This window comes from Rhinoraja longicauda, chromosome 16 (assembly GCF_053455715.1).
Source record: "Rhinoraja longicauda isolate Sanriku21f chromosome 16, sRhiLon1.1, whole genome shotgun sequence".
NCBI classification, from domain to species: domain Eukaryota; kingdom Metazoa; phylum Chordata; class Chondrichthyes; order Rajiformes; family Arhynchobatidae; genus Rhinoraja; species Rhinoraja longicauda.
Window position 1 is genome coordinate 8206024 of NC_135968.1, and position 27095 is coordinate 8233118.

Genomic DNA, 27095 nt, shown 5'->3' on the forward strand with positions numbered 1-27095 from the left:
AATAATGGCTGGGAAATATACAAGTGCATATGATTTTTGTGGAACTTGACCAATAAATATATGAATCATTAATAAACAACCTCATTAGAACCAAAAGAGAAGCACAATACAGGTTCATCACTGATTTTCCGGCAACTGGTGGCCCAGCGCCTCCTTTGATCTGGATAAAACTACGAGAGTGCACTTGAAATCCCCCCTGGAAATACCCCCTTAAATGTGGCGCCTGGGCCGGGTGAGGCGGACTGTACCGGTACCGCTTGACTCCTCCCGGAGGCCGTGACCTCTGTTGGTTCCGGAATAATCCAGAAAGACTCTGGAACCAAGGGTGCCGGAAAATCGGAGGTGGACCTGTAAAATTCAGGTACTGGATGATTTTCCATCAATGGCTGATCATCAGATGTTCATCTTACTATTCTGAGAGGCCTTGGACTGGAAACGTTACCTGTTTCTCCGTGTACAGACGTTTCCTGCCCAGCTGGGCGTTTCTATTTTTATCTCAGATGAACCGGCTGTTAGATTAATTGCCAAAGATTCACACAAACCCAATGCAACCTTTTCTTTCGAGGTGTGTAGGTCGGAACTGCAGATGCTGGTTTAAACCGAAGATAGACACAAAATGCTGGAGTAACTCAGCGGGACAGGCAGCATCTCTGGAGAGAAGGAATGTGTCCATCTTTTCCTTAGAGGTGCAGGAGTTTCGAAACTTTCCATGATAACAAATCCATTCGAAACAGCTACACCTGCCGTGCTGCTTTCAGAGAACATCAGTTAACAAGGACTGAAGTGAGTGTAACACATAAGAGAAAGTATAATTTCCTGTCCCAAAAGATGCGATTTGTTCCCAGCCGATTTTCAAGAAATATGTTGAGTCAAATTCTGCCTTGTGTGGAAAAGAAGAAGAACCAATTCTCTGAATGCATTCAAGAGAGAGCTAGATAGAGCTCTTAATGATAGCGGAGTCAGGGGGTAAGGGGGAGAAGGCAGGAACGGGGTACTGATTGAGAATGATCACATTGAATGGCGGTGCTGGCTCGAAGGGCCGAATGGCCTCCTCCTGCACCTATTGTCTATAACTAAACATTAAACCAAACCAACCCAATCCCATCAGAGTTAACTCATACGTCATCCTAAGGCAGACACAAAAAGCTGCAGTAACTCAGCGGGTCAGGCAGCATCTCTGGAGAAAAGGGATAGGTGACGTTTCGGGTCGAGACCCCTCTTCAGACTGGGGCAACGATAATCACGGGAATGTGGGGTTCACAGTAAGGAGGTGTTGTTGGGTTGGAAGGAACTGCAGATTCTGGTTTAAATTCGAAGATAGACCCAAAGTGCTGGGGTAAGTCAGCGGGACAGGCAGCATCTCTGGAGAGAAGGAATGGGTGACGCTTCGGGTCCGAAACGTCACCCATTCCTTCTCTCCAGAGATGCTGCCTGTCCCGCTGAGTTACTCCAGCATTTTGGATCTAGGCCATTGTTGGGTGTGGGATAGGTGACAACGAGTTAAACTGACAAATGAACTCCAACAGGACGACAGTAAAACTAGTACGACGACTGCTCTATATCTCTCGCTTCCATTTCCCCAGACTCTCAGTCCGAAGAAGGGTCTCGAGCCGAAACGTCACCTATTCCTTTCCTTCAGACCCGACCCACAGAGTTACTCCAGCTTTTTATGTCTGCCTTCGGTTTGCAATTTCCCCTCCCCCTACTCATAGGTCATCATGTTCTGCACTCTCTAACTGTTCCCTTGAGGCAAACTCACATACATTGCTAAACTTCAGTGTGTCAATAAGCTGCTGGTAGTGGCTCTTCACTTCGTCGTAGTCGGAGACCAGTTTTCCGCTCTGAGGAAACGGCAGAGGCCTCTCGTTCAGGAACAACTGGAGCTTGTACTTTTCCCCCAGGCTCCGCGCTTCATTGCATTGGTACAGCACAAGGAGGAGGTTGGCGGCAAGGGGCGAAATCCGCCCGCTTCTAAACTTGCGATTCCTCTGCTCTTCAAAATTGCTCGCTAGCAAGGGCCGCTCATCCTGAAAATACCCCATGAGAGTCAAAACTGGCAGGAGGGTCTCAGCGTGGCCAAATCGCAGGACGGCAGGGTGTGATATCGTCTGGTTCCTGTGTGCAAAAAGAGAAGGAAAATACTTAAAGAGTCATTATGAAAATACTTTTCAACGGATTTGGCACAAAGTAAGCCCCTCGAGACCGATTCCCTTACTGTTTTGTATTCATTAGTGGAGAATTTACAGTCACCCTTGAGTTCAGGGATTTTGCGACAAAGTGCCTTCTTCCATTTTGTGCTTATACGAACATACTTTTGTCAAAACATCATCCGGTCTTTTAAATCTGGTCCAGTATTTATTCTGCACATTGTGCTGTGGTTATTTTGTGTCTTTGAAGCCCCTGGGGGAAATTAGTAATATTCCCTCCAATCAATTTTTTTCCTTTTGTTTCAACCAAACCCAATTGATCCAGCCAACTCCACCATTCAAAACAGTGAAGCACAGACACCTAAAATGTCCCAATTATTTGCACTAATGTTCCACAAAGTCTGACTGGCCGTGATCCAGGGGGATAAGAACTTGGCAATGCTTCAGATTTACAAAGTTTCCAAGTTGGATAAAGAAAATGCTCAGGCGCATAAAATGAGTTTGTCAAGGGAATGCTAATACGTTTCCCTGTACTTTTAGTGAGTTACGGGACAACGTAATTATGGAGAGAAGATTGTTTTTTGCCTTTAGTCTGTTTTAATGAATAATGGAAAAAAGGAACAGCTACAGGCAATAAGAAATAATCTGACAACCGGAATGTAGATTGACTGGAACTCTGCACGCCAACGCTGTAAGTAAGGCATAATTCTTACAAAGAAGCCCCATAATAGCTGCGGAAGCAAAGGGTTAAAATATGGGCGGAACGGTGGCGCAGCGGTAGAGTTGCTGCCGAACAGTGCCAGAGACCCGGGTTCTATCCTGACTACGGGTGCTTGTCTGTACGGAGTTTGTACGTTCTCCCCGTGACCTGTGTGGGTTTTCTCCGGGACCTCCGGTTTCATCCCACAATCCAGTGCTGCCATACAATACATGTATGAGTACTGCCTCTCAAGTGGTTTGAGTTTACCAGGGTATTCAGTTTGCTGACACAAGGAATTGCAGGTGCTGGTTTTGCAACAAAAAAAAAAAACATAAAGTGTTGGAGTAGCTCATCTGGTCTGGCAGCTTCTCCAGAGAATATGGATTGGTGACATTTTGCACTGGGACCCATCTTCAGAATGATTCTGGTGGATGGGTGAGATGGGGGGGGGGGGGGAAAGAAAGCTGTTGAAGAGGTGTGAGTATAAGAAGGGTCCTGCACAAAACACCATCTATCCATGTTCTCCAGAGATGCAGCCTGACCCACTGAGGTACTCCAGTACTTTGTGTTCTCCATGTAAGCAACAGGTAGAGTCAGGTGGGGGGGGGGGGGGGGGGGGGAGAGGTATGATAGGTTGATGGTTGGACAAAGCCTGGCGTTTTAAAGGCAAAAAGTGTGAGATTAAGGATAGCTGAGGTGCGAACTACGAAGCAGGAAGAAGGAATATAAGTGGAAGGGGACGGAGAGGGGAAAGGGGGAGGATGGATGGGAGTCCAGGTGGGGCGCAAGGAAGAGAGGGGGGGATAAAATGGGGCACCATGGCCAATGAACCTTAATCAAAGGAAATCCTTCAATCAAACTTTTTGGATTTAAATATCTTGATGCAAGTCATCCAAAGGAAAAAGCAGCTGTGACCTCTAACATTGCTGAAAGCAGGGACGATTATGAAATGTAATTTAAACGCAGCTGTTGTGGTTTGGAGGTTTGCACGCGGCATTGAACTGTGTTCTGAGCAGAATCTTCATCTGCTTCCTCCCTGCTTCTGCTTCCTTTGCCTTCCATGCATCCTTGACTTGATCATAAGCAGTTCAATCTTTATTCCACACATGGTGGAATATTGCCGAATTCTACTTTTTTTAGTTTAGTCTTTGGTTTGGAGATACAGCGCGGAAACAGGCCCTTCCGCCCACCGCTTCCACGCCGACCAGCGATCTCTGCACACTAACGCCATCCTATGCACACTAGGAACAATTTACAATTATACCGAAGCTAATTATACCGAAACCAACAACCTACCAAAGGCAAAGACAATTAACCTACAAACCCGTAAGTCTTTGGAGTGTGGGAAGAAACTGGAAATCCCGGAGAAAACCCACGTGGTCACGGGGAGAAGGTACAAACTCAGTACAGACAAGTACCCAATGGTTTGCCCTCCAACAATAATGTAACCATTTACATGATTTTTATCATTTTATGATAACTTAATGGCCTCCACAGCCGTCTGTGGCAATGAATTCCACAAATTCACCACCTTCTTCCTCCTCATCTCCATTCTAAAGGTACGTCTTTTTTTTCTGAGGCTGTGCCCTCTGGTTCTAGACGCTCCCATTACTGGAAATATCCTTTCCGCATCCACTCTGTCTAAGCCTTTCATTCTCCAGTAGGTTTTAATGAAATCCTGGTTTATCCTTCCAAAGGTGTGTTTTTGCCAACTAATGATTTCACTTGGTTGTCAAAAACACAACATTCTGTACCAATAATTTTCAGATTGCTTTTGCTCCCCCCCCCCCCACCTCTCCTATAGCCAGGCTAAAAGGAACATATATCATTATATCCAGTAGTTACGGCAAGCCCATCAAAGGCACACAGAAACCGCACTTTAGACAATAGACAATAGGTGCAGGAGGAGGCCATTCGGCCCTTCGAGCCATTCAATGTGATCATGGCTGATCATCCACAATCAGTACCCCGTTCCTGCACTCTCCCCATACCCCCTGACTCTGCTATCATTAAGAGTATCTAACTCTCTCTTGAAAGCATCCGGAGAATTGGCCTCCACTGACTTCTGAGGCAGAGATTTCCACAGATTTACAACTCTCTGACTGAAAAAGTTTTTCCTTATCTCCGTTCTAAATGGGCTACCCCTTATTCTTAAACTGTGGTCCCTGGTTCTGGACTCCCCCAACATTGGAAACATGTTTCCTGCCTCTAGATTGTTCAATCCCTTAATAATCTTATATGTTTCAGTAAGATCCCCTCTCATCCATCTAAATTCCAGTGTAATCAAGCCCAGTCGCTCCAGTCTTTCAACATACGACAGTCCTGCCATTCCAGGAATAAACCTAGTGAACCTACGCTGCACTCCCTCAATAGCAAGTATGTCCTTCCTAAAATTTGGAGACCAAAACTGCACACAGTACTCCAGGTGTGGTCTCACTGGAGCCCTGTGCAACTGCAAAAGGACCTCTTTGCTCCTATACTCAACTCCTCTTGCCATGAAGGCCAACATGCCATTAGCTTTCTTCACTGCCTACTGTACCTGCATGCTTATTTGGATGGATGAGCAAAAATCACCCGCAAGTAAATCAACAAACACATGGATTAGGTAAGAGTGATAGGAATATATTAAAATGAACATCCTGGTTTTAAATCTTGTTCAGTGGTGAGTCCTATAGTCAGGCTAAAAGGAACATATATTCTGTTATCCAGCAGTTTAGCCAAGCCCATCAAAGGCACACAGAAACTGCGCTTTATTTGGATGGGTGAGCAGAAATCACCCCCAGGTAAGTCAACAAACACATGAATTAGATAAAAGTGTGATAGGAATATATTAAAATGAACATGGTTTTAAATCCTGTTCAGTGGTGAAGCCCTCCGTTAATTAACGAGAGGAATGTTGATCAAACCCGAGAATGCAAAGGGAGGAAAAAAGTAACAGGAAATAAATGTTAGATTATAACAAACCTTGTGTAATTATCTCTAATCTTCCAGTAATTTTTTTTGTGAAATGATTTAACTTGCTGACATTTTACAGAGAATGAATGATTAAAAACTGAAAACATACAACGTAATTATGAAATATTTTTTTAAAAAATAGAGACACAAAATAAATAATAAACAGGTAAACATTTTGTGCACAAAATGCTGGAGTAACTCAGCAGGTCAGGCAGCATCTCAGGAGAGAAGGAATGGGTGACGTTTCGACCCGAAACGTCGCCCATTCCTTCTCTCCCGAGATGCTGCCTGACCTGCTGAGTTACTCCAGCATTTTGTGAATAAATACCTTCGATTTGTACCAGCATCTGCAGTTATTTTCTTAAACATTTTGTGCTGTGATTCAGTAAAATATAATTGCAGAAAAGAAAATTAATTTAGAAAATGTAATAAACAGAATTTAAAGTATGTCATGTTCCATGGTCAGTTTTGTTCACCCTGCTATATAAAGGATGTCGTTAAGTTAGAAAGAGTGCAGAGAAGATTTACGAGGATGTTGCCAGGACTCGAGGACCCGAGTTACATATAGAGAACAATTGGGCAAGCTAGGACTTTATTCCTTGGAGAGCAAGAGGCTAAGGGGTGATCTCATAGAGCTGGAAAGAGTGCAGAGATTTACAAGAGTGTTGCCAGGCCTGAGTGAAAGGGAGAGGTTGGACAGGCCAGGACTTTATTCCTTAGAGCACAGGAGGATGAGGAATGAAGCTTCTTCTTCTACTGAAGCCCTTTGCTCCTCTAGGGAGCATAGGCCATTGACAAATGTCCTCCGCCTCACTCGGTTGTCGGGGGTTCTTTCGAGATCTCCCCAGTTGAGCCCACTCCCAGATATCTCTGCCTGGACACCTCTTCTCCAGCTGTTCCTGGGGCGACCTCTTTTCCTTTTTCCTTGGGGGTTCCATTTCAGGACTTGCCGGGTGATGTTTGTGGCAGGTTTTCTGAGGGTGTGACCAATCCAACGCCATTTTCTCCTTCGAATTTGGAAGTCAATGGGATCCTGGCTTGTTCTTTTCCACAGGTCACTCCCTCATCTTCAGGTCCGGGGTAGATAATGGAATGCCCGCTGGCCAATTTGATCTCCCCTGACTGTGTCCATCTTGTTTCTGCCAAGCCCAGGACTGAGAGATTGTAGCGCACCATTTCGTTGGCAGTTGTGGCAGCCTTGCCAGCCTGGAACATGGTTCGGATGCTCCATGTCCCCACAAGGATGGATTTCTTTGGCGTCAGAAGGCGTGTCAGCTTCCCAGCGTCCTTGCGGGTTTGTCTGGAAAGCGTCAAGTTCCCCGTCGCTGGGGCACCTTCTTCAACCAGGTGTGTAATTTGGTTTTCATTTGTCAAAGTTTCGGTAACTCACTTTTTTCCAGGGTGGGGTAGTTAACCCCACGCCCAACCCCCAATCTGGTGGGCCAGGGACTGCTTCGTCTGCCTCCTCGCCCATGACCTGTCCGCTTTGGTTGAACCTGCCAGGGATATAAGACCCCATCCGGCATAGCTCACAGGATCACTGGAGTGCGCAAGCCTCTCCACCACAGCAAGGTTGCAGTCCAGGAGAAGATGAGGAATGAACGCACAGAGTATTTTACCCAGAGTAGGGGAATCAAGAACCGGAGGACATAAATTTAAGGTGAGAGGGGAAAGATTTAATAGGAAACTGAGGGGGCAGCTTTTTCCACACAGAGGGTTGTCGGTATATGGACAAGCTGCCAGAAGAGATAGCTGAGGCAGGTACTAAAACAATATTAAAAAAACCATTTTGACAGGTTCATGGATAGTAAAGATTTAATGAGATTTAAGCCAACACTGGCAGGTGGGACTAGCGTAATGGGGCATCCTGGTCACGGTGCAGTGGCGCAGCGGTAGAGTTGCTGCCTTACAGCGAATGCAGCATCGGAGACTCAGGTTCGATCCTGACTACGGGCGCCGTCTGTACGGAGTTTGTACGTTCTCCCCGTGACCTGCGTGGGTTTTCTCCGAGATCTTCGGTTTCCTCCCACACTCCAAAGATGTACAGGTATGTAGGTTAATTGATTGGGTAAATGTAAAAATTGTCCCTAGTGTGTGTAGGATAGTGTTAATGTGCGGGGATCGCTGGGCGGCGCGGACTCGATGGGCCGAAGGGCCTGTTTCCGCGCTGTATCTCTAAATCTCTAAATCTTAAAAAAAAGGTATGGGCAAGTTGGGTGGAAAACCTGTTTCTGTGTTACATGATTATGACTCAATGACATTTTAAGTTAAATTGGTCTTCAAAGAGGTTAAAACATTGGAACAAAAATATTTTGAAATGTTAATCGAAGGCTAAACACAGGACTGACTTCTTCACATATGGCACACATTAGGCTGAGACATAAAGGTGGGGGTGTAGGGAGATTAGGCTAATCAGAAGGTTTAAGGCCAGGGAAGGGATGGAGAAGGCTCTTGAAGGACAACGGGTGGGGGAGTAAAGCAGGACAGAGATTTGAGCGGGGTGGGTTATGAAGACCAAAAGAAAATCTGTAAGTACAGGAGTTATTTTAGTGTGTCAGAAGGAACTGCAGATGCTGGTTTAAACCCAAGATAGACACAAAGAGCTGGAGTAACTCAGCGGGACTCGCAGCATCTCTGGAGAAAAGGAATGGGTGACGTTTCAGGTCGAGGCACTTCTTCAGACTGAAGAAGTCTGAAGAAGGGTCTCGACCTGAAACATCACCCATTCCTTCTCTCCAGAGATGCTGCCAGTTCCGCTGAGTTACTCCAGCTTTTTGTGTCCATCTTCGGAATGATTTTAGTGGCGGCCTAGGCTGGTGTTGCACTGTGAAGATAGACACAAACAGCTGGAGTAACTCAGCGGGACAGCAAGCATCTCTGGAGAGAAGGAATGGGTGACGTTTCAGGCCGAGACCCTTCTTCAGGCTGGCTAGGGATAAGGGAAACGAGAGATATAGACGGTGATGTGGAGAGATAAAGAACAATGAATAAAAGATACGCAAAAAAGTAACAATGATAAAGGAAACAGGCCAAGGTTAGCTGTTTGAAGGGTGAAATTGAGACACGAGTGCGACTTGGGTGGGGAACGGATAGAGAGAGAGGGAATGCTACCTGAGGTGAGAGAAATCAAGAATCATACCACTGGGCTGTAAGCTGCCCAAGCGAAATGAGATGCTGTTCCTCCAATTTGTGTTTAGCCTCACTCTGATAATGGAGGAGACCTAGGGCAGAAAGGTCTGTGTGGGAATAGGGAGAACTACAGTATCCAGCATCCGGGAGATCAGGTAGGTTCAGGCGGGCTGAGCGAAGGTGTTCCACAAAACTGTCGCCCAGTCTGTGTTTGGTCTCGCCGATATATAAGAGACACTGTGAAGACCTGGCTATCGTAGGAGCACCCGAGAGTGGTCACCCCAGGGATAAATCTGGTCCAATTCCTTCATCAGGATTGCTAAAACAATAATGAACAATTCAGAATGTAAGATGGAAACACGAGGAACTGCAGATGCTGGTTTACAAAAAAAAAGTCACTCAGCGGGACTCCAGCACTTTGTGTCTTTTGAAATAATAATGTAACATGCGCGCTGGCAGAACGGTAGAGTTGCTGCCTTACAGCGCTGGAGACCTGGGTTCAATCCCGACTATAGGTGCTGTCTGTACGGAGTTTGTACGTTCGCCCCGTCAGTTTTCTCCGGGATCTCCGGTTGCCTCCTCCAAACATGTGCAGGTTTGTAGGTTAGTTGGCTATGGTTCGTATATTTGGTATAAGTGTAAATTGTCCCATGTGTGTAGGCTTGTGGTAATGTGCGGGGATTGTTTGTCGGTGGGGACTTTGTGGGCCGTATCTCTAAACTAAACTAAACTAATTTCTGACATGGAAACTGTAACCGAAGTGTAAATGCAACACATTCTGAGAAATGTTAATCAAATTTACATTACGACACCAAATGATCCTGAAATTATTGTTCTTGTGCTTCAGTCAATGATATACATTTTCAATTGTGTAACAGCTGCACTCCATCTAACGTCTTGGCAAGAAGACTTAGTTTCCTGCCTATTAATTTCTGGAAAATAATACTTAATATAAACATATTTAGTCTGCGACACACTCTCATATCAAAGGTCACTATTAAATATGTTGAATGTTATTATTGTGAATCTCCTAATTACTAAATGTACTTTTATGCAATGCAATCTATATTTGGTTATGATCAAACCTAGACACAGCATTGCGATATTTGTGCAGGGTTGGTTTTGCTAATACATCTGCTAATTTTTCTCCTCTGTGCACACTAATATTTCTGTGCACTTTATCCGACTGTGCATTTTGCACTTTTCAGATTGCGTACAAAGACCAGGGGGCACAGTCTAAGAATAAAGGGGAGGCCATTTAAAACTGAGGTGAGAAAAAACGTTCTCACCCGGAGAGTTGTGAATCTGTGGAATCCTCTCCCACAGTAGGCAGTGGATGAATTTAAACGAGAGTTAGATAGAGCTCTAGGGACTAGTGGAATGGAGGGATACGGGGAGAAGGCAGACACAGGTTACTGATTGTGGATGATCAGCCATGATCACAATTAATGGCGGTGCTGGCTCGAAGGGCCGAATGGCCTCCTCCTGCGCCTATTTTCTATGTTTTTATATAAAGGGCTTTTTCTTTTAAACAGTTGAAAACGGAGCCACAATATATGAAAGTATTGTCTAGGACTATTTTGAGTACCAGTCCCTCAATCACCTCATACTCAATGCCCCGACCGATGAAGGCAAACGCACAATATGGCTTCTTTACCAATTTAACACTTTCAAGGAGCTGTGGACTTTGACCCCAAGATACTTCTGCATATCAATACTGTTGAGGGTCTTGCCATTCACCATATACTTGCCCCTTACATTCGGCCGACCAAAGTGCAATATCTCGCATTTGTTTGGATTAATCTCCATCTCCATAAATACCCAATAGTTACTCGCTGAGACTCTTAGAAACATAAAAAACAGGTGCAGGAGTAGGCCAATCGGCCCTTAAGAGCCAGCACAGCCATTCAATATGATCAAGGTTGATCATCCAAAATCAGTACCCCTTTTCTGCTTTTTCCCTATATCCCTTGATTCCCTTCGCCCCAAGAGCTATATCTAGAAAACATCCAGTGAATTGGCCTCCATTGTCTTCTGTGGCAGAGAATTCCAGCTCGCGGTCCCTGGTAAGAGACTGACTTCGGGAGCTCCAAGCTGCAGGAGCTTCGATCGCCCTGACGCGGGAACTTCGATCGCCAGCTGTGGGAGCTTCGATCGCCCCAACAGCAGATGGTTCGACTGCCCCGACTGTGGGAGAATAAAGAGGGAAGAAGTTTGGACTTTATTGCCTTCCATCACAGTGAGGAACGTGGGGAATCCGCTGTGGTGGATGTTTATGCTAACTTTTATGTGGTTGTTTGTCTTGTTGCTTTTTTTAGTATGGCTGTATGGTAAATCAAATATCATTGAACCTTAATTGGTGCACGTGACAATAAAAGACCTTGAACCAATAGAGGAAGAATGTGTGGGCATTAAAAAGGGTTTAGAAGTGGCTTACCAGAACACTGTCTGATTTAGACACAAAATGCAGGAGTAACTCAGCGGGACAGGCAGCATCTCTGAAGAGAAGGAATGGGTGACATTTCGGGTCGAGACCCTTCTGCAGTCTGAAGAAGGGTCTCGACCCGAAACGTCACCCATTCCTTCTCTTCAGAGATGCTGCCTGTCCCGCTGAGTTATTCCAGCATTTTGTATCTAGCTTCGGTAAATCAATATCTACAGTTCTTTCCCACACATCTGCAGTTCCTTCCTACAATGCCTGATTTAGAGTGCATGAGCTATAAGGAGAGGTTGGACAAAGGGTGGCACGGTGACGCAGCGGTAAAGTTGCTGCCTTACAGCGAATGCAGCGCCGGAGACTCGGGTTCGATCCTGACTACGAGCGCCGTCTGTACGGAGTTTGTACGTTCTCCCCGTGACCTGCGTGGGTTTTCTCCGAGATCTTCGGTTTCCTCCCACACTCCAAAGACGTACAGGTATGTAGGTTAATTGGCTGGGCAAATATAAAAATTGTCTCTAGTGGGTGTAGGATAGTGTTAGTGTGCGGGAATCGCTGGGCGGCACGGACCCGGTGGGCCGAAGGGCCTGTTTCTGCGCTGTATCTCTAAATCTAAATCTAAAAAAGGATTGTTTTCTCTGAACCATTCGTGATTGAGGGGAGATATGATAGAAGTGTATAAAATTATGAAAGTCATAGTTCAGGTAAACAGTCAGAACCATTTTCCCACGGTGGAATTGTCAAAGTCTAGAGAGCGTTGCTTTAAGGGCACAGGAGGGAGGTTTAAAAGTGATGTGCGGGACAAGTTTTTTTTTTAAACACAAAAAGTGGTAGATTCCTGGACAGGGTGTGGTGGAAGCAGATACAATAGTGATGTTGAAGGGGCTTTTAGATAGGCACATGGATATACCGGTAATGGAGGGATTATGGATCACATGCTGGTCGAGGAGATTATGGGAAGGTCATGTGATAGGAGCAGAATTAGGCCATTCGGCCCATCAAGTCTACTCCACCATTCAATCATGGCTGATCAATCTCTCCCTCCTAACCCCATTCTCCTGCCTTCTCCCCATAACCTCTGACACCCGCACTGATCACAAATCTATCTATCTCTGCCTTAAATATATCCGCCGACTTTGCCTCCACAGCCTCCTGTGGCGAAGAATTCCACAGATTCACAACCATCTGACTACATAAATTTCTCCTCATCTCCTTCCTAAAATAACATACTTTAATTCTGAGGCTACGACCTCTAGTTCTAGACTCTCCCACTAGTGGAAACATCCTCTCCACATTCACTCTATCCAAGCCTTTCACTATTCTGCACGTTTCAATGAGGTCCCCCTTCATCCTTCTATTTTGGACGGCAGAGCCGGATCCTGTGCTCTTCTGTTCTACGTTCAATGTTTAAAGCTGATAGACGTTTATGGAATATGGGGAAAGTGAACTGGGATTATCAGCGCATTCCAAAGTACTGGCATTAAAATGGTGCAAGGTCACCTCAACTATAGACAATAGACAATAGGTGCAGGAGGAGGCCATTCGGCCCGTCGAGCCAGCACCGCCATTCAATGTGATCATGGCTGATCATTCTCAATCAGTACCCCGTTCCTGCCTTCTCCCCATACCCCCTGACTCCGCTATCCTTAAGAGCTCTATCTAGCTCTCTCTTGAATGCATTCAGAGAATTGGCCTCCACTGCCTTCTGAGGCAGAGAATTCCACAGATTCACAACTCTCTGACTGAAAAAGATTTTCCTCATCTCAGTTCTAAATGGCCTACCCCTGTTTCTTAAACTGTGGCCCCTTGTTCTGGACTCCCCCAACATTGGGAACATGTTTCCTGCCTCTAACGTGTCCAACCCCTTAATAATCTTATACGTTTCTCTATGATCTCCTCCCATTCTTTTAAATTCCAGTGTATACAAGCCTAGTCGCTCCAGTCTTTTATACAAGCCTAGTCGCTCCAGTCTTTAATTTAACTATTAAGCTTTGTTCCCTCTCTTTCCAAATACTGCGTGACAAAGGGTGGTTGGTGTATGGAACAAGCTGCCAGAGGATGGGACTATCCCAATGTTTGAGAAACAGTTAGACAGGTACAGTACATGCATAGGACAGGTTTGGAGGGATATGGGCCAAGCGCAGGCAGGTGGGACTAGTGTAGCTGGGACATTGTTGGCCGGTGAGGGCAAGTTGGGCCAAAGGGCCTGTTTCCACACTGTATCAATCTTTGACTATGGCCTGCTGAGCATTTCTAACTTTTTTGATTTCGTTTTTGGATTTGAAGCATCTGCAATTATTTTACCTTTCTAATGGCTTTTGCCTGTGCCGTATTCTTTTATACATCTGAGCACAATTGTGTGTTTTCTCCATGTAGGAGCATGGACTAAACTTGCATTTAGTGTCTCACGAAAAAGATAGCAGCCCTGGACTACAGTGGCAATTGTTCACCCTGAAAGGTGACATGCTTTCCGTTCCTTTCTTCTTTCACCTGGCAATACGGCGCCTGTTTGTTACAAAAATAAAATTTAAAAAACAGGTTAGGCTGGATAAACTTAGCAGGTGTGAGACAGGGTGGAGACCAGGGGAGATGGGATGACACAACGAGGCAGAGGGCTGAAAGGAAGCAGTTAAAGGTAGGAGGAGATGAATGAAATATGAAATGCCAGGAGAGAGAACAAAAGATCTCAGAATCCTGGAAATGTGTGATAGAAGGCTGTGGAGGCCAATTCTCTGGATGCTTTCAAGAGAGAGAGTTAGATAGAGCTCTTAATGATAGCGGAGTCAGGGGGTATGGGGAGAAGGCAGGAACGGGGTACCGATTGTGAATGATCAGCCATGATCATGGTGAATGGCGGTGCTGGCTCAAAGGGCCGAATGGCCTACTCCTGCACCTATTGTCTATTGTCTAAAAGACTGCAACATTTGATAAACAAAATGTTTTGGGCTCAGTGTCGGGTCCCAAAGGTTAAGATTAAATATTTTCGAAAATACTAGAAATGGAAACTCCAATCGTTAACAAAATCACATGAAAGTCCAACTTTCTAATTGGCGTGAAGAAAAGAACTGCAGATGACGATTTACAGCGAACATAGACACAAAATGCTGGAGTAACTCAGCGGGTCAGGCAGCCACTCTGGAGAGAAGGGTTAGGTGACATTTCGTGTTGAGACCCTTCTTCAGACTCAGAGGAGAGGGAAACTAGAGGTATAATAAGGTATAGAGAACAATGGAATGAAAGGAACAAATCAAGGCCATTGGCGTGTTCAAAATGGCTCCAACTTTCATTGGGCAGGAGAGGTAGATTAAAATCAGTCAATGCTTCTGCTTCTAATTACCAAGCAATGAACGGTGGTGGAAAATAAGGAGGTGACGAGATTGACCAATTTCCCTTGACCTGGCACAGTAACGTTGTGCCTCACGTTCAAATGATGACGTGTTGAGAAAGGGCTCCTGATGAACAGGAGGGCTATGGCTACATCAACTAACTGAAAATCCCGAGCCGTTGACGGAGATAATACTCGGGTGTTGTGCAACAAGGAAATGTGGCCAAAGATTATGGTTAAAGCTGCAACCACTTCACTATTTTCCCCTCAAATCTTGCAATGACAGTGTGAAGAAAAGCACAGCTTACTTCAAGAATTTTAGTGTGAAATCATCCTTGTTACTGGACTCTTTAGACTTTGGAAGTACAGTGTGGAAAGAGGCCCTTCAGCCCACTGCGCCACCCAGCGATCACCCAAACACGAGCACTAACCTACACACTAAGGAAAAATGTACAATTTACAGAAGCCAATTAACCTACAAACCTGTACGTCTTTGGAATGTGGGAGGAAACCGGATCAAGCGGAGAAAGCCCATGCAGTCACGGGGAGAACGTACAAACTCCGTACAGACAGCACCTGTAGCCAGGATCGAACACGGGTCTCTGGCGCTCGAAGGCAGCAACTCTACCGTTGGGCTACCGTACCGCCTCTGTACAACTCGACCAGTAGATCAGTACTACATAAGGGCCATTCAATTGATAATCAAAAGGAATACTCCAATTCAATTAACACAAATTGCTTTTCCATTCTTACAGTTTTGACAGTGCGTGTGCTTTGTGGAATAGTCAAAATGTAAAAGAAAAGCCAGAAATCATGGTTATAAGTGATAGGACCAGAATTAGGTCATTCGGCCCATCAAGTCTACACTTCCATTCAATCATGGCTGATCTATCTCTCCCTCTTAACCCTATTCTCATGCCTTCTCCCCATAACTCGACACCCGTACTAATCAAGAATCTATCTATCTCTGCCGTAAAAATATCCATTGGCGGCCTCCAGAGCCTTCTGTGGCAATGAATTCCACAGATTCACCACCCTCTGACTAAAGAAATTCCTCCACATCTCCTTCCTTAAGGAACATCCTTTAATTCTTTCATTTCACTGCACATTTATGTGTATGTGACAAATAAATTGACTATTGACTGTGACCTCTGATCCTAGTCTCTCCCAATAGCGGAGACATCAAAATTCAGCATTTTCAGCCTGTACTTCCCAATTAGAGTCATAGAGTCCTACAGCACAGAAAGAGGCACTTCGGCCCATCGTGTCCGTGCCGCCCGTTACCAAACACAGTCTAATTCTAATCCCATTTTCCCGCATTTGGACCGTAGCCCTGAATGTTGTAGCATTTCAAGTGCCCATCCAAATGCCTCTTAAACGTTGTGAGTGTTCCCGCCTCCACCACCACCCCAGGCAGTGAGTTCCAGACTCCAACCACCCTCTGGGTGAAAAAGTTCTTTCTCACATCCCCCCGAAACCTCCCTCCCCTTACCCTGTATCTATGTCCCCTCGTTGTTGAACCTTCCACCAGTGGAAGAAGTTCCCCGCCATCTACCTTATCTATGCCCCTCATGATCTTGTACACCTCGATCATGTCCCCTCTCAGCCTTCATAGAAAGCTCCAGGGAAAACAACCCCAGTCTGCTCAGTCTCTCCTCATAGCCGAGGCCCTTCATCCCTGGCAGCATCCTGGTGAATTTCCTCTGCACCCTCTCCAAAGCTATCACATCCTTTCTATAATGTGGTGACCAGAACTGTACACAATACTCCAGCTGTGGCCTCACCAGTGTTCTGTACAATTCCATCATTACCCCCCTACTTTTATATTCGATGCCCCGGCTAATGAAGGCCAGTAACCCATATGCCTTTTTGACCACCCTGTCCACCTGTCCTGCTGCCTTCAAGGACTTGTGTACCTGTACTCCAAGGTCCCTCTGTACCCCTGTCTTCCCTAGGGTCCTTCCATTCATGGTGTACTCCCTCTCCAAGTTATTTCTGCCAAAGTGCATCACCTCGCACTTTTCAGGATTAAATTCCATCTGCCACTGCTCCGCCCATCTGACCATCTGATCTATATCTTCCTGCAGCTTGCAGATCCCTTCCTCGCTATTCACCACCCCCCCTACCTTTGTGTCATCTGCAAACTTGCTGATCATGCCCTGTACGTTAACATCCAGATCATTTATGTAGATTACAAACAGTAAGGGACCCAACACCGATCCCTGCGGCACCCCACTGGACACCGGCCTCCAGTCACAGAAGCACCCTTCTACCACTTTCAGAGCCTTCTGTCACTAAGCCAGTTTTTTATCCATTTTGCCAAGGTGCCCTGGATCCCATGGGCTCTTACCTTCTTGACTAGTCTCCTGTGTGGGACCTTGTCAAAAGCCTTACTGAAATCCATGTATACCACATCCACTGCACTACCCCCATCTACCTCCTTGGTCACCCCTTCAAAAAATTCAATCAAGTTAGTCAGACACGACCTTCCCTTAACAAAGCCATGTTGACTATCCTTAATTAACCCTCGATCCTCCAAGTGAAGACTGATTCTGTCCCTCAGAATCTTTTCTAGCAGCTTCCCCACCACCGATGTCAGACTCACCGGCCTGTAGTTCCCAGGTTTATCCCTACTGACCTTTTTAAATAATGGCACCATATTAGTTATCCTCCAATCCTCCGGTACATCCCCTGTTGCAAGAGAGGCTCTGAAAATTTGTGCCAGAGCCCCCGCAATCTCCTCCCTTGCCTCTCTCAGCATCCTGGGATACATCTCGTCAGGGCCCGGAGACTTATCCACTTTTAAGCCTGCCAGAGCCTCCAGCACCGCCTCCCTGTCAATAGCAATATGCTCAAGAACATCACAACCCTCCTGCTCCATTTCTAAGTCCGCATCGCCCTCCTCCCTCGTAAAAACAGATGCAAAAAATTCATTTAAAACATCTCCTACATCCTCTGGCTCCACACACAGCTTTCCACTATGGTCCCTGATGGGCCCCACCCTTTCCCTCGTTATCCTCTTACCCTTGATATACTTATAGAACACTTTGGGATTTTCTTTTATTTTGCCCGCTAGTGCTATCTCATGGCCCCTTTTTGCTCTCCTAATTTCTTTTTTAAGAACCGCCCTACACCTTCTGTATTCCTCTAATGATGTCTGTGCCTTAAGTTCTTTATGCCTTCCAAAAGCCCCCCTTTTTTTTCGAATCAATCCTACTATATCGTTTGACATCCAAGGTTCTTTGGACTTGTTTGTCCCACCCTTAAACTTTAGGGGAACATGCTTCCTCTGTACTTTTTCAATTATTCCTTTGAATGACTCCCACTGTTCTGATGCGATCCTCCCCACGAGAAGCTGATCCCAGTCCACCAGGGCCAACTTCTGCCTTATCAGATTAAAATCGGCCTTGCCCCAATTTAGAAATTTTCCTCTTTCCTCTGGTCCCTCTTTATCCTTTTCCATTACCACCTTAAATATCACTGAATTGTGATCACTGTCACCAAAATGCTCTGCCACTGACACTTCAGCCACCTGTCCGGCCTCATTTCCCAAGATTAAGTCCAATACCACCCCCTCCCTTGTTGGACTTTCAACATATTGGCTCAAAAAGCCCTCCTGGATGACCCTTAGGAACTCTGCACCCTCAGGGCCCTTGACACTTTGGCTATCCCAATCAACATTCGGGAAGTTGAAATCCCCTACTATTACTACCCTGTTGTTTTCACACACCCCCGAGATTTGCCTACAAATATGTTCTTCTATTTCCCTCTGACTGTTTGGGGGGTCTGTAGTATACACCCAGTAAGGTGCATGCCCCTTTTCTATTTCTCAATTCCACCCAAATAGCCTCATTTGAGGAACCCGCTAATATGTCATCCCTTCTTACAGCAGAAATAGATTCTTTGCTTAATACTGCAACACCCCCTCCCCTTTTTCCCTGCTCTCTGTCTCTCCTGAAGATTCTATACCCTGGAATATTGAGCTGCCAGTCCTGCCCTTCCTTCCACCATGTTTCCGTAATGGCAACAATGTCGTACTCCCATGTGTTCAGTAACACCTTCAATTCATCCCCCTTGCTTCCAATACTCCTTGCATTAAAATAAATGCCGTTCAGACTTGCCCTACCCCATTGTGCTGGGGCATTCTTGTTCTGCCTCCCAATCTGACCAGTTATTTCCTCTATATTTTCCTTCTCCTCACCCCCTATACTAGCTCCATGCTGTATCCCAACCCCCTGCCAAATTAGTTTAAACCCTCCCCAACAGTGCTAGCAAACCTCCCCGCCAGGATATTGGTCCCCCTCTGGTTAAGGTGGAGACCGTCCGGCCTATACAGTTCCCACCTTTCCCAGAAACAGGCCCAATTATCCAGAAAAACGAATCCCTCCCCCCTGCTCCAACTCCTGAGCCACACATCAAACTGCTCTATCCTCCTATTTCTATACTCACTAGCTCATGGCACAGGGAGTAATCCAGAGATTACAACCTTAGATGTCCTACACTTCAATCCTCTACCTAGTCCTTTTTTTAACTCTCTTCCTAGCCCCCTAAATTCTCCTTTCAGGACCTCTTCCCTTATCCTACCTATATTGTTGGTACCTATATGTACCACGACCTCTGGCTCCTCTCCCTCCCCTTTCAGGATATCCTGGACACGCTCAGACACACCCCGGACACCGGCACCAGGGAGGCAAACCACCATCCGGGTCTCCCGACTGCGTCCACAGAATCGCCTATCTGACCCCCTCACTATAGAGTCCCCTATTACTATCGCTCTCCTCTTCCTTTCCCTACCCTTCTTGATAGATTGTTTGTGCTATTTTTCATCAACCACAATTTTAATCTTTGAGGTGTCATCAAATGAAAAGAACTCAGCCTGAGAATCTGGGCATGTGTCAAAGTCATTGTGGAAAGCTGGGACAAATTCATTCATGTTGGTTTGACACTTCAATGCAGAAAAGGAAATGTGAGTAGAATAAAGAGCAACAAGTTCACAAGAGATATTAAAAATCAAAAATTTCTCCTTGGTGATTTGAATGCAGTTTCCTTCAAACTTGGTACAAACAATAGATAGATTATGTGGCAGAGAGAGGATATTTTTTTTGTTAGTCGTCATTCTTTTGTTGAAAATGATTATTTATTCATTATTTTCAGCTCACCGAGTCCGCCTGACTAGCGATCACCCGGTACACTCGCACTATCCTACACACTAGGGACAATTTACAATTTTACCAAAGCCAATTCACCTGCAAATCTGCACGTCTTTGGATGAAACCCAAGCTCGCGGAGAAAGAAACATGATGACTGCCGAACAGGACTGGACAAGCTAGATGCAGGAAAAAATTTCCCAATGTTGGGGGGTCCAGAACCAGGGGGCACTGTCTAAGAATAAAGGGGAGGCCATTTAAAACTGAGATGAGAAAAAACTTTTTCACCCAGAGAGTTGTGAATTTGTGGAATTCTCTGCCACAGAGGGCAGCGGAGGCCAATTCACTGGATGAATGTAAAAGAGTGTTACATAGAGCTCTTGGGGCTAGTGGAATCAAGGGATATGGGGAGAAGGCAGGCACAGGTTACTGATTGTGGATGATCAGCCATGATCACAATGAATGGCGCTGCTGGCTCGAAGGGCCAAATGGACTCCCCCTGCACCTATTTTCTACGTTTCTATGTTTCTAAGTAACACAAGCAAATGTTAAACTTCAACCCTGTTGAAGAATACAACATAAAATAAATCTTGCCATCTTAGAATGCACTAGGAATGAAAACAAAGATGGTAATCATTTTTAAAATAGGATGCGTTAAATGCTGAGTATTCACAAAGTTCCTCTCTAGCACATTAATATCTGTCTGTGACAATATCTGTTTGTGACAGGGGAAAACAATGGGAACCCGGCGTGGGGGGACTGTCGTGAAGAACAATGGAGGACCCGGCGGAGGGGGGGGGGGAATCGCCGTGAAGATCAATGGAGGACCCGACAGGGGGGGCGCCGTGAAGAACAATGGAGGACCCGGCGGAGGGGGGGGAACTGCCGTGAAGAACAATGGAGGACCCGGCGATGGGGGGACTGCCGTGAAGAACAATGGAGGACCTGGCGGGGGGGGAGGTGCCGTGAAGAACAATGGAGGACCCGGCGGAGGGGGGGAACTGCCGTGAAGAACAATGGAGGACCCGGCGATGGGGGGACTGCCGTGAAGAACAATGGAGGACCTGGCGGGGGGGAGGTGCCGTGAAGAACAATGGAGGACCCGGCGGTGGGGGGGAAACCATCGTGAAGAACAATGGAGGACCCGGTGGTGGGGGACTGCCATGAAGAACAATGGAGGACCCGGCGGTGGGGGGGGGAACCACCGGAAGAACAATGGAGGACCCGGCAGAGGGGGGGGCGCCGTGAATAACAATGGAGGACCCGGTGGTGGGGGACTGCCATGAAGAACAATGGAGGACCCGGCGGTGGGGGGGGAACCGCCGTGAAGAACAATCGAGGACCCGGCAGGGGGGGGGGGGGCCGTGAAGAACAATGGAGGACCCGGCAGGGGGGGCGCCGTGAAGAACAATGGAGGACCCGGTGGTGGGGGACTGCCATGAAGAACAATGAAAGAGGGGGGGTGGGGGGGGAGGGGGATGAAGAATTTAAAAGTATATATTTACAAGAAAAAAATGTACTGAATCACAGACGCTTATATGCTTGAAATCGGATTATGATGGCCTGGAAGTTGTGATTGTTGATTTCTGGACTAAGCCCCTGTTTATTTGTTTCTCAAATCTTCTAGGACATCTTGATCAATGCTGGCTATAACAGCAGAGCTGATGCCAGTACTGTGGTAGGATTTTCTACGTTTAAATCCAGTCACATCAGTGGAGACAAAACAAATCCCAGGCCAGAAGACACCAGTCTTAATCAAACCCTGACTTTAACGGCTATCAAAGCACAACAAATAGATAGAGATAAAATGCACAGAGTGGATGTGGAGATGATGTTTCCACTAGTGGGAGAGTCTCGGACTAGAGGTCATAGCCTCAGAATTAAAGGACATTCTTTTTGGAAGATGAGGAGAAATTTCTTTAATCAGAGGGCGGTGAATCTGTGGAATTCTTTGCCACAGAAGGCTGTGGAGGTCAAGTCAGTAGAAATATTTAAGGCAGAGATAGATAAATTCTTGATTAATATGGGTGTCAGAGGTTATGGGGAGAAGGCAGGAGAATGGGGTTAGGAGGGAGAGATAGATCAGCCATGATTGCACGTCGGAGTAGATGAGATGGGCCGAATCGCCTAATTCTACTCCTATCACTTACAACGTTATAACAGATGAATCTGAATGCATCTGGCACTGAGAAACATCTCAAAGCTATTACCAAAAATTAGGAAGAAAATGAGATAAAGGTGAATTAAGAATCAAACAACAATGTTCAAAAGCACAAAAACACACAATTAATGAATGTGTTCAGACACATTTTCAATGGTTGAAGCAACTTAGGATGGCAAGCCTGTCACGGCGGAAGAGTTATATAAGAAAATAACTGTAGATGCTGGTACAAATCAATTTATTCACAAAATGCTGGAGTAACTCAGCAGGTCGGGAGAGAAGGAATGGGTGACGTTTCGGGTCGAGACCCTTCTTCAGACTGATGTCAGGGGGGCGGGATAAAGGAAGGATATAGGTGGAGACAGGAAGATAGAGGGAAATCTGGGAAGGAGGAGGAGGGGAAAGGAGGGACAGAGGAACTATCTAAAGTTGGAGAAGTCGACGTTCATACCACTGGGCTGCAAACTGCCCAGGCGAAATATGAGGTGCTGTTCCTCCAATTTCCGGTGGGCCTCACTATGGCACTGGAGGAGGCCCATGACAGAAAGGCCAGACTGGGAATGGGAGGGGGAGTTAAAAGTGCTCGGCCACCGGGAGATCAGTTTTGTTAATGCGGACCGAGCGCAGGTGTTCAGCGAAGCGATCGCCGAGCCTGCGCTTGGTTTCGCCGATGTAAATAAGTTGACATCTAATTTACAACGGCGGAAGAGTTACTGCCTTACAGCGCCAGGGACCCGAGTTCGATCCTGACTACGGGGGCCGTCTGTGCGGAGTTTCTATGTTCTCCGCGTGGGTTTCTCCGGGTGCTCCGGTTTCCTCCCACATCCCAAAGACGTACAGGTTTGTAGGCTAACTGACTTTGGTAAGATTGTAAATTGTCCCTAGCGTATAGGATGGTGTTAATGTACGGGCTAGTCGGAGAGAACTGGCTGGGCTGAAGGATCTGCTTCTGCGCTGTAACTCCAAAATATCTATCTGAGGTATTGGGAGAAGCAAGAAAGGAGTTGAATGTGGCCTTGACAAAGATCCTTGTCCCTTCTCGAGCCACGGGTGAGGTCCTGGATACTTGGAGAAAAGCCAATTGTTTTGTTTGAGAAGGGAAGTAGACCCCTGGTTCTGGACTTCCCCAACATCGGGAACAATCTTCCCGCATCTAGCCTCTCCAACCCCTTAAGAATTTTATATGTTTCAATAAGATCCCCCCTCAGTCTTCTAAATTCCAGCGAGTATAAGCCTAGTCAAATCAAGTAAAGTCAAATTTATTTGTCACATACACATACACGATGTGCAGTGAAATGAAAGTGGCAATGCCTGCGGATTGTGCACAAAAAAGAATTACAGTTACAGCATATAAATAAAGTTAATAAGTTACTATAGTGTAGACAAAAATGTAGTCTCTGGGGTTATAAAAGTTGACAGTCCTGATGGCCTGTGGGAAGAAACTCCGTCTCATCCTTCAGCGTGACAGCGGAGGCGTTTGCCTGATCGTAGCATCTGGAACAGTCCGTTACTGGGGTGGCAGGGGTCCCTCATGATCTTGCTTGCTCTGGATCTGCACCTTCTGATGTATAGGTCCTGTAGGGGGACGAGTGTAGTTCCCATGGTGCGTTCTGCCGAATACACTACTCTATGCAGGGCCATCCTGTCCTGGGCAGAGCTGTTCCATAACCATACTGTAATGTTGCCGGACAGGATGCTCTCTACAGCCCCAGAGTAGAAGCAATGAAGGATCCTCAGAGACACTCTGAATTTCCTCAGCTGTCTAAGGTGGTAAAGGCGCTGCTTTGCCTTACCCACCATTGCGGCAATGTGCGTTGCCCACGTCAGATCCTCTGTGATGCGGACTCCCAAGTATTTAAAACTGCTCACCCTGTCCACAGTAGACCCATTTATCTCCAGTGGCGTGTACGTCCTTGGATGTTTAGCCCTTCTGAAGTCCACAATCAGCTCCTTCGTTTTAGTGACATTCAAGAGGAGGCTATTGTCCTGACACCAGAGTGCCAGATCAGCCACCTCCTCCCGGTAGGCCTTCTCATCTATCCAGTCTTTCTTCATATGAAAGTCCTGCCATCCCAGGGATCAAACTGGTGAACATGTTGAGTACATAAAACATTTGGACATTTCAACAATTAGAGATCATTAATAGTGGAAGCTCTGCAAGTGTACTACAGTGCCCTTGTACACCCACGTATTTAATTATTGACTTTGGCCTAGAATTCACGAAAGAGACCTTGAAAACAGACTTTAGGATGATATCTTTTGGTTTAGGAATTCAGCATTACAAACAAAACGCTGAAAAGAGATAGCAAGGTTTCACCCTTGTACAGAAGAACAAAACTCGTAAAACAGTGTTTTAATTCCATAGACACAAAATGCTGGAGTAACTTAGCAGGACAGGCGGCATCTCTGGAGAGAAGAAATGGGTGACGTTTCGGGTCGAGACCCTACTTCAGACTGATTGTCGGGGGAGGGGGAGATAGAGAGATAAGGAAGTGCAAGGTGTGAGAACGAGGCATCAAAGGGGGTGGAGATAAATGAAAATGTAGATCGATCATTGTTAGCTTGGAGAAGGTGACAACAAAGCCAACAGAGATAAAATGTAATCAGGGACAGTCAGACTGGTCAGAGAACTGGGAAGGGGGAGGGATGGATGGGAAGGGGGAGAGATGAAGGGAACTTTTTCAGTCAGAGAGTTGGGAATCTGTGGAATTCTCTGCCTCAGAAGGCAGTGGAGGCCAATTCTCTGAATGCATTCAAGAGAGATCTAGATAGAGCTCTTAAGGATAGCGGAGTCAGGGGGTATGGGGAGAAGGCAGGAACGGGGTACTGATTGAGAATGATCAGCCACAATCACATTGAATGGCGGTGCTGGCTCGAAGGGCCGAATGGCCTACTCCTGCACCTATTGTCTATTGTCTATTGAGAGAGAGGGAATGCAAGGGTTACTTGAAGTTAGAGAAGTCAATATTCATACCGCTGGGGTGTAAGCTGCCCAAGTGAAGGGCCTTTGGAATTCCCTTTGACATCAAAGGAGCTTCCTCTCCACAAGGATACGGAAAGGCAGCACATCTGTCTTATTATTGTTTCACATCCCCATCTGCTGTCAGGAAACTTGTATAGCAACAAAAAATAATAATATTAGAAAATAAGACACAAAAAGCTGGAGTAACTCAGCGGGACAAGCAGTGTCTCTGGAGAGAAGGAATGGGTGACGTTTCGGGTCGAGGCCCTTCTTCAGAGTGAGAGTCAGGGGAGAGAGAACCTGGATAGACTCAGCTTGTACTCGCTGGAATTTAGAAGATTGAGGGGGGATCTTATAGAAACTTACAAAATTCTTAAGGGGTTGGACAGGCTAGATGCAGGAAGTCCAGAACAAGGGGTCACAGTTTAAGTATAAGGGGGAAGTCTTTTAGGACTGAGATGAGAAAGTTTTTTTTCACACAAAGAGTGGTGAATCTGTGGAATTCTCTGCCACAGAAGGTAGTTGAGGCCAGTTCATTGGCTATATTTAAGAGGGAGTTAGATGTGGCACTTGTGGCTAAAGGGATCAGGGGGTATGGAGAGAAGGCAGGTACAGGATACTGAGTTGGATGATCAGCCATGATCATACTGAATGGCGGTGCAGGCTCAAAGGGCCGAATGGCCTACTCCTGCACCTATTTTCTAAGTTTCTATGGAGATATAGAAGGGTACAAAGAGTTTGTAAGATGAAAAAAAGACAGATCAAAGTAGATGCTGATCAAGGAAATGTACAATGGTTCACTGTTGGTTGAGGGGAAGGTGACAACAAGGCATACAAACACTAAAATTAATCAGGAGGACAGTGAAACTAGTCGGAGAACTAGGGTGGGGGAGGGACGGAGAGAGAGAGAGGGAAAGCAAGGGTTACTTGTAGTTAGAGAATTAACATTCATAACACTGGGTTGTAAGCTGCCCAAGTGAAATACGAGGGGCTGTTCCTCCGATTTGTGTACAGCAGTGGAGGAGGTCCTGGACAGAAAGGTCAGTATCGGAATGGACGGGGGAAGTTAAAATGTTTGGCAACCGGGAGATCGCCTAGGTCCAGACGGACTGAGCGGAGGTGTTCAACAAAACAATCACGGAGCCTGCACTTGGTCTCACCTATAGGAACCCACACCTGGCACAGCAGATAATGTAGATGAGATAATAACATGAGATTTGATGATTTAAATAGAAACGTTCAAGAGGAGTGCAAGTTAAGTTTTGTTTGGAAAGGTCCTCTCACAAGGTCAGAGAGTAAGTTCTGTGCATTTGGCCTTCATTTTACATCCTGTTTTTCTAAGCAGCAGTCACATTGCTGCCACTGAGACCACAGCCTGTTGTTTCTATTTCAGCTTGGTGATACATCCCATTTTTCTGTAGAACAAGGGGAACTGCAGATGCTGGTTTACAAAAATGACACAAAGTGCTGGTACAACCAAGCAGATCAGGCAGCATCTCTGGGTAACACGGATAGGTGACATTTTTTTTAAATCGTATAAGATTATTAAGGGGCTGGACACGTTAGAGGCAGGAAACATGTTCCCAATGTTGGGGGAGTCCAGAACAAGGGGCTACAGTTTAAGAAAAAGGGGTAGGCCATTTAGAACTGAGATGGGGAAAAACTTTTTCAGTCAGAGAGTTGTGAATCTGTGGAATTCTCTGCCTCAGAAGGCAGTGGAGGCCAATTCTCTGAATGCATTCAAGAGTGAGCTAGATAGAGCTCTTAAGGATAGCGGAGTCAGGGGGTATGGGGAGAAGGCAGGAACGGGGTACTGATTGAGAATGATCAGCCATGATCACATTGAATGGCGGTGCTGGCTCGAAGGGCCGAATGGCCTCCTCCTGCACCTATTGTCTACTGTCTATTGTCTATTGGGACTCTGAAGAATAGCTCCTGGAGAACATGGTTAGGTAACGTTTCGGGACTCGACCCTTCATCAGACTCCCTGGAGAACATGGATAGGTGATGATTCGGGTTGGGACCCTTCTTTATATTCCCTGGAGAATGTGGATAGGTGACGTTTTGAGACGGGTCATCCATTTTCGCTGCTTTGGCTTCCGTTATGCAATGAACTCCATGAATAGCTACAA

The 27095-nt window shown here is 46.1% G+C and overlaps 1 protein-coding gene across 2 annotated transcripts in view; it reads right to left on the reverse strand.

Moving 5' to 3' along the window:
- minpp1b (multiple inositol-polyphosphate phosphatase 1b) overlaps positions 1 to 27095 on the reverse strand; it is a 57664-nt gene that overhangs the window by 19019 nt on the left and 11550 nt on the right. For both annotated transcript variants that reach the window (XR_013548265.1, XM_078413154.1), the window contains exon 4: positions 1764 to 2115. Coding sequence is in view for 1 of the 2 variants with exons in the window: in XM_078413154.1 (XP_078269280.1) it covers positions 1764 to 2115 (352 nt within the window). In the remaining variant the exon portion in view is untranslated. The remainder of the gene's footprint in view (positions 1 to 1763; positions 2116 to 27095) is intronic.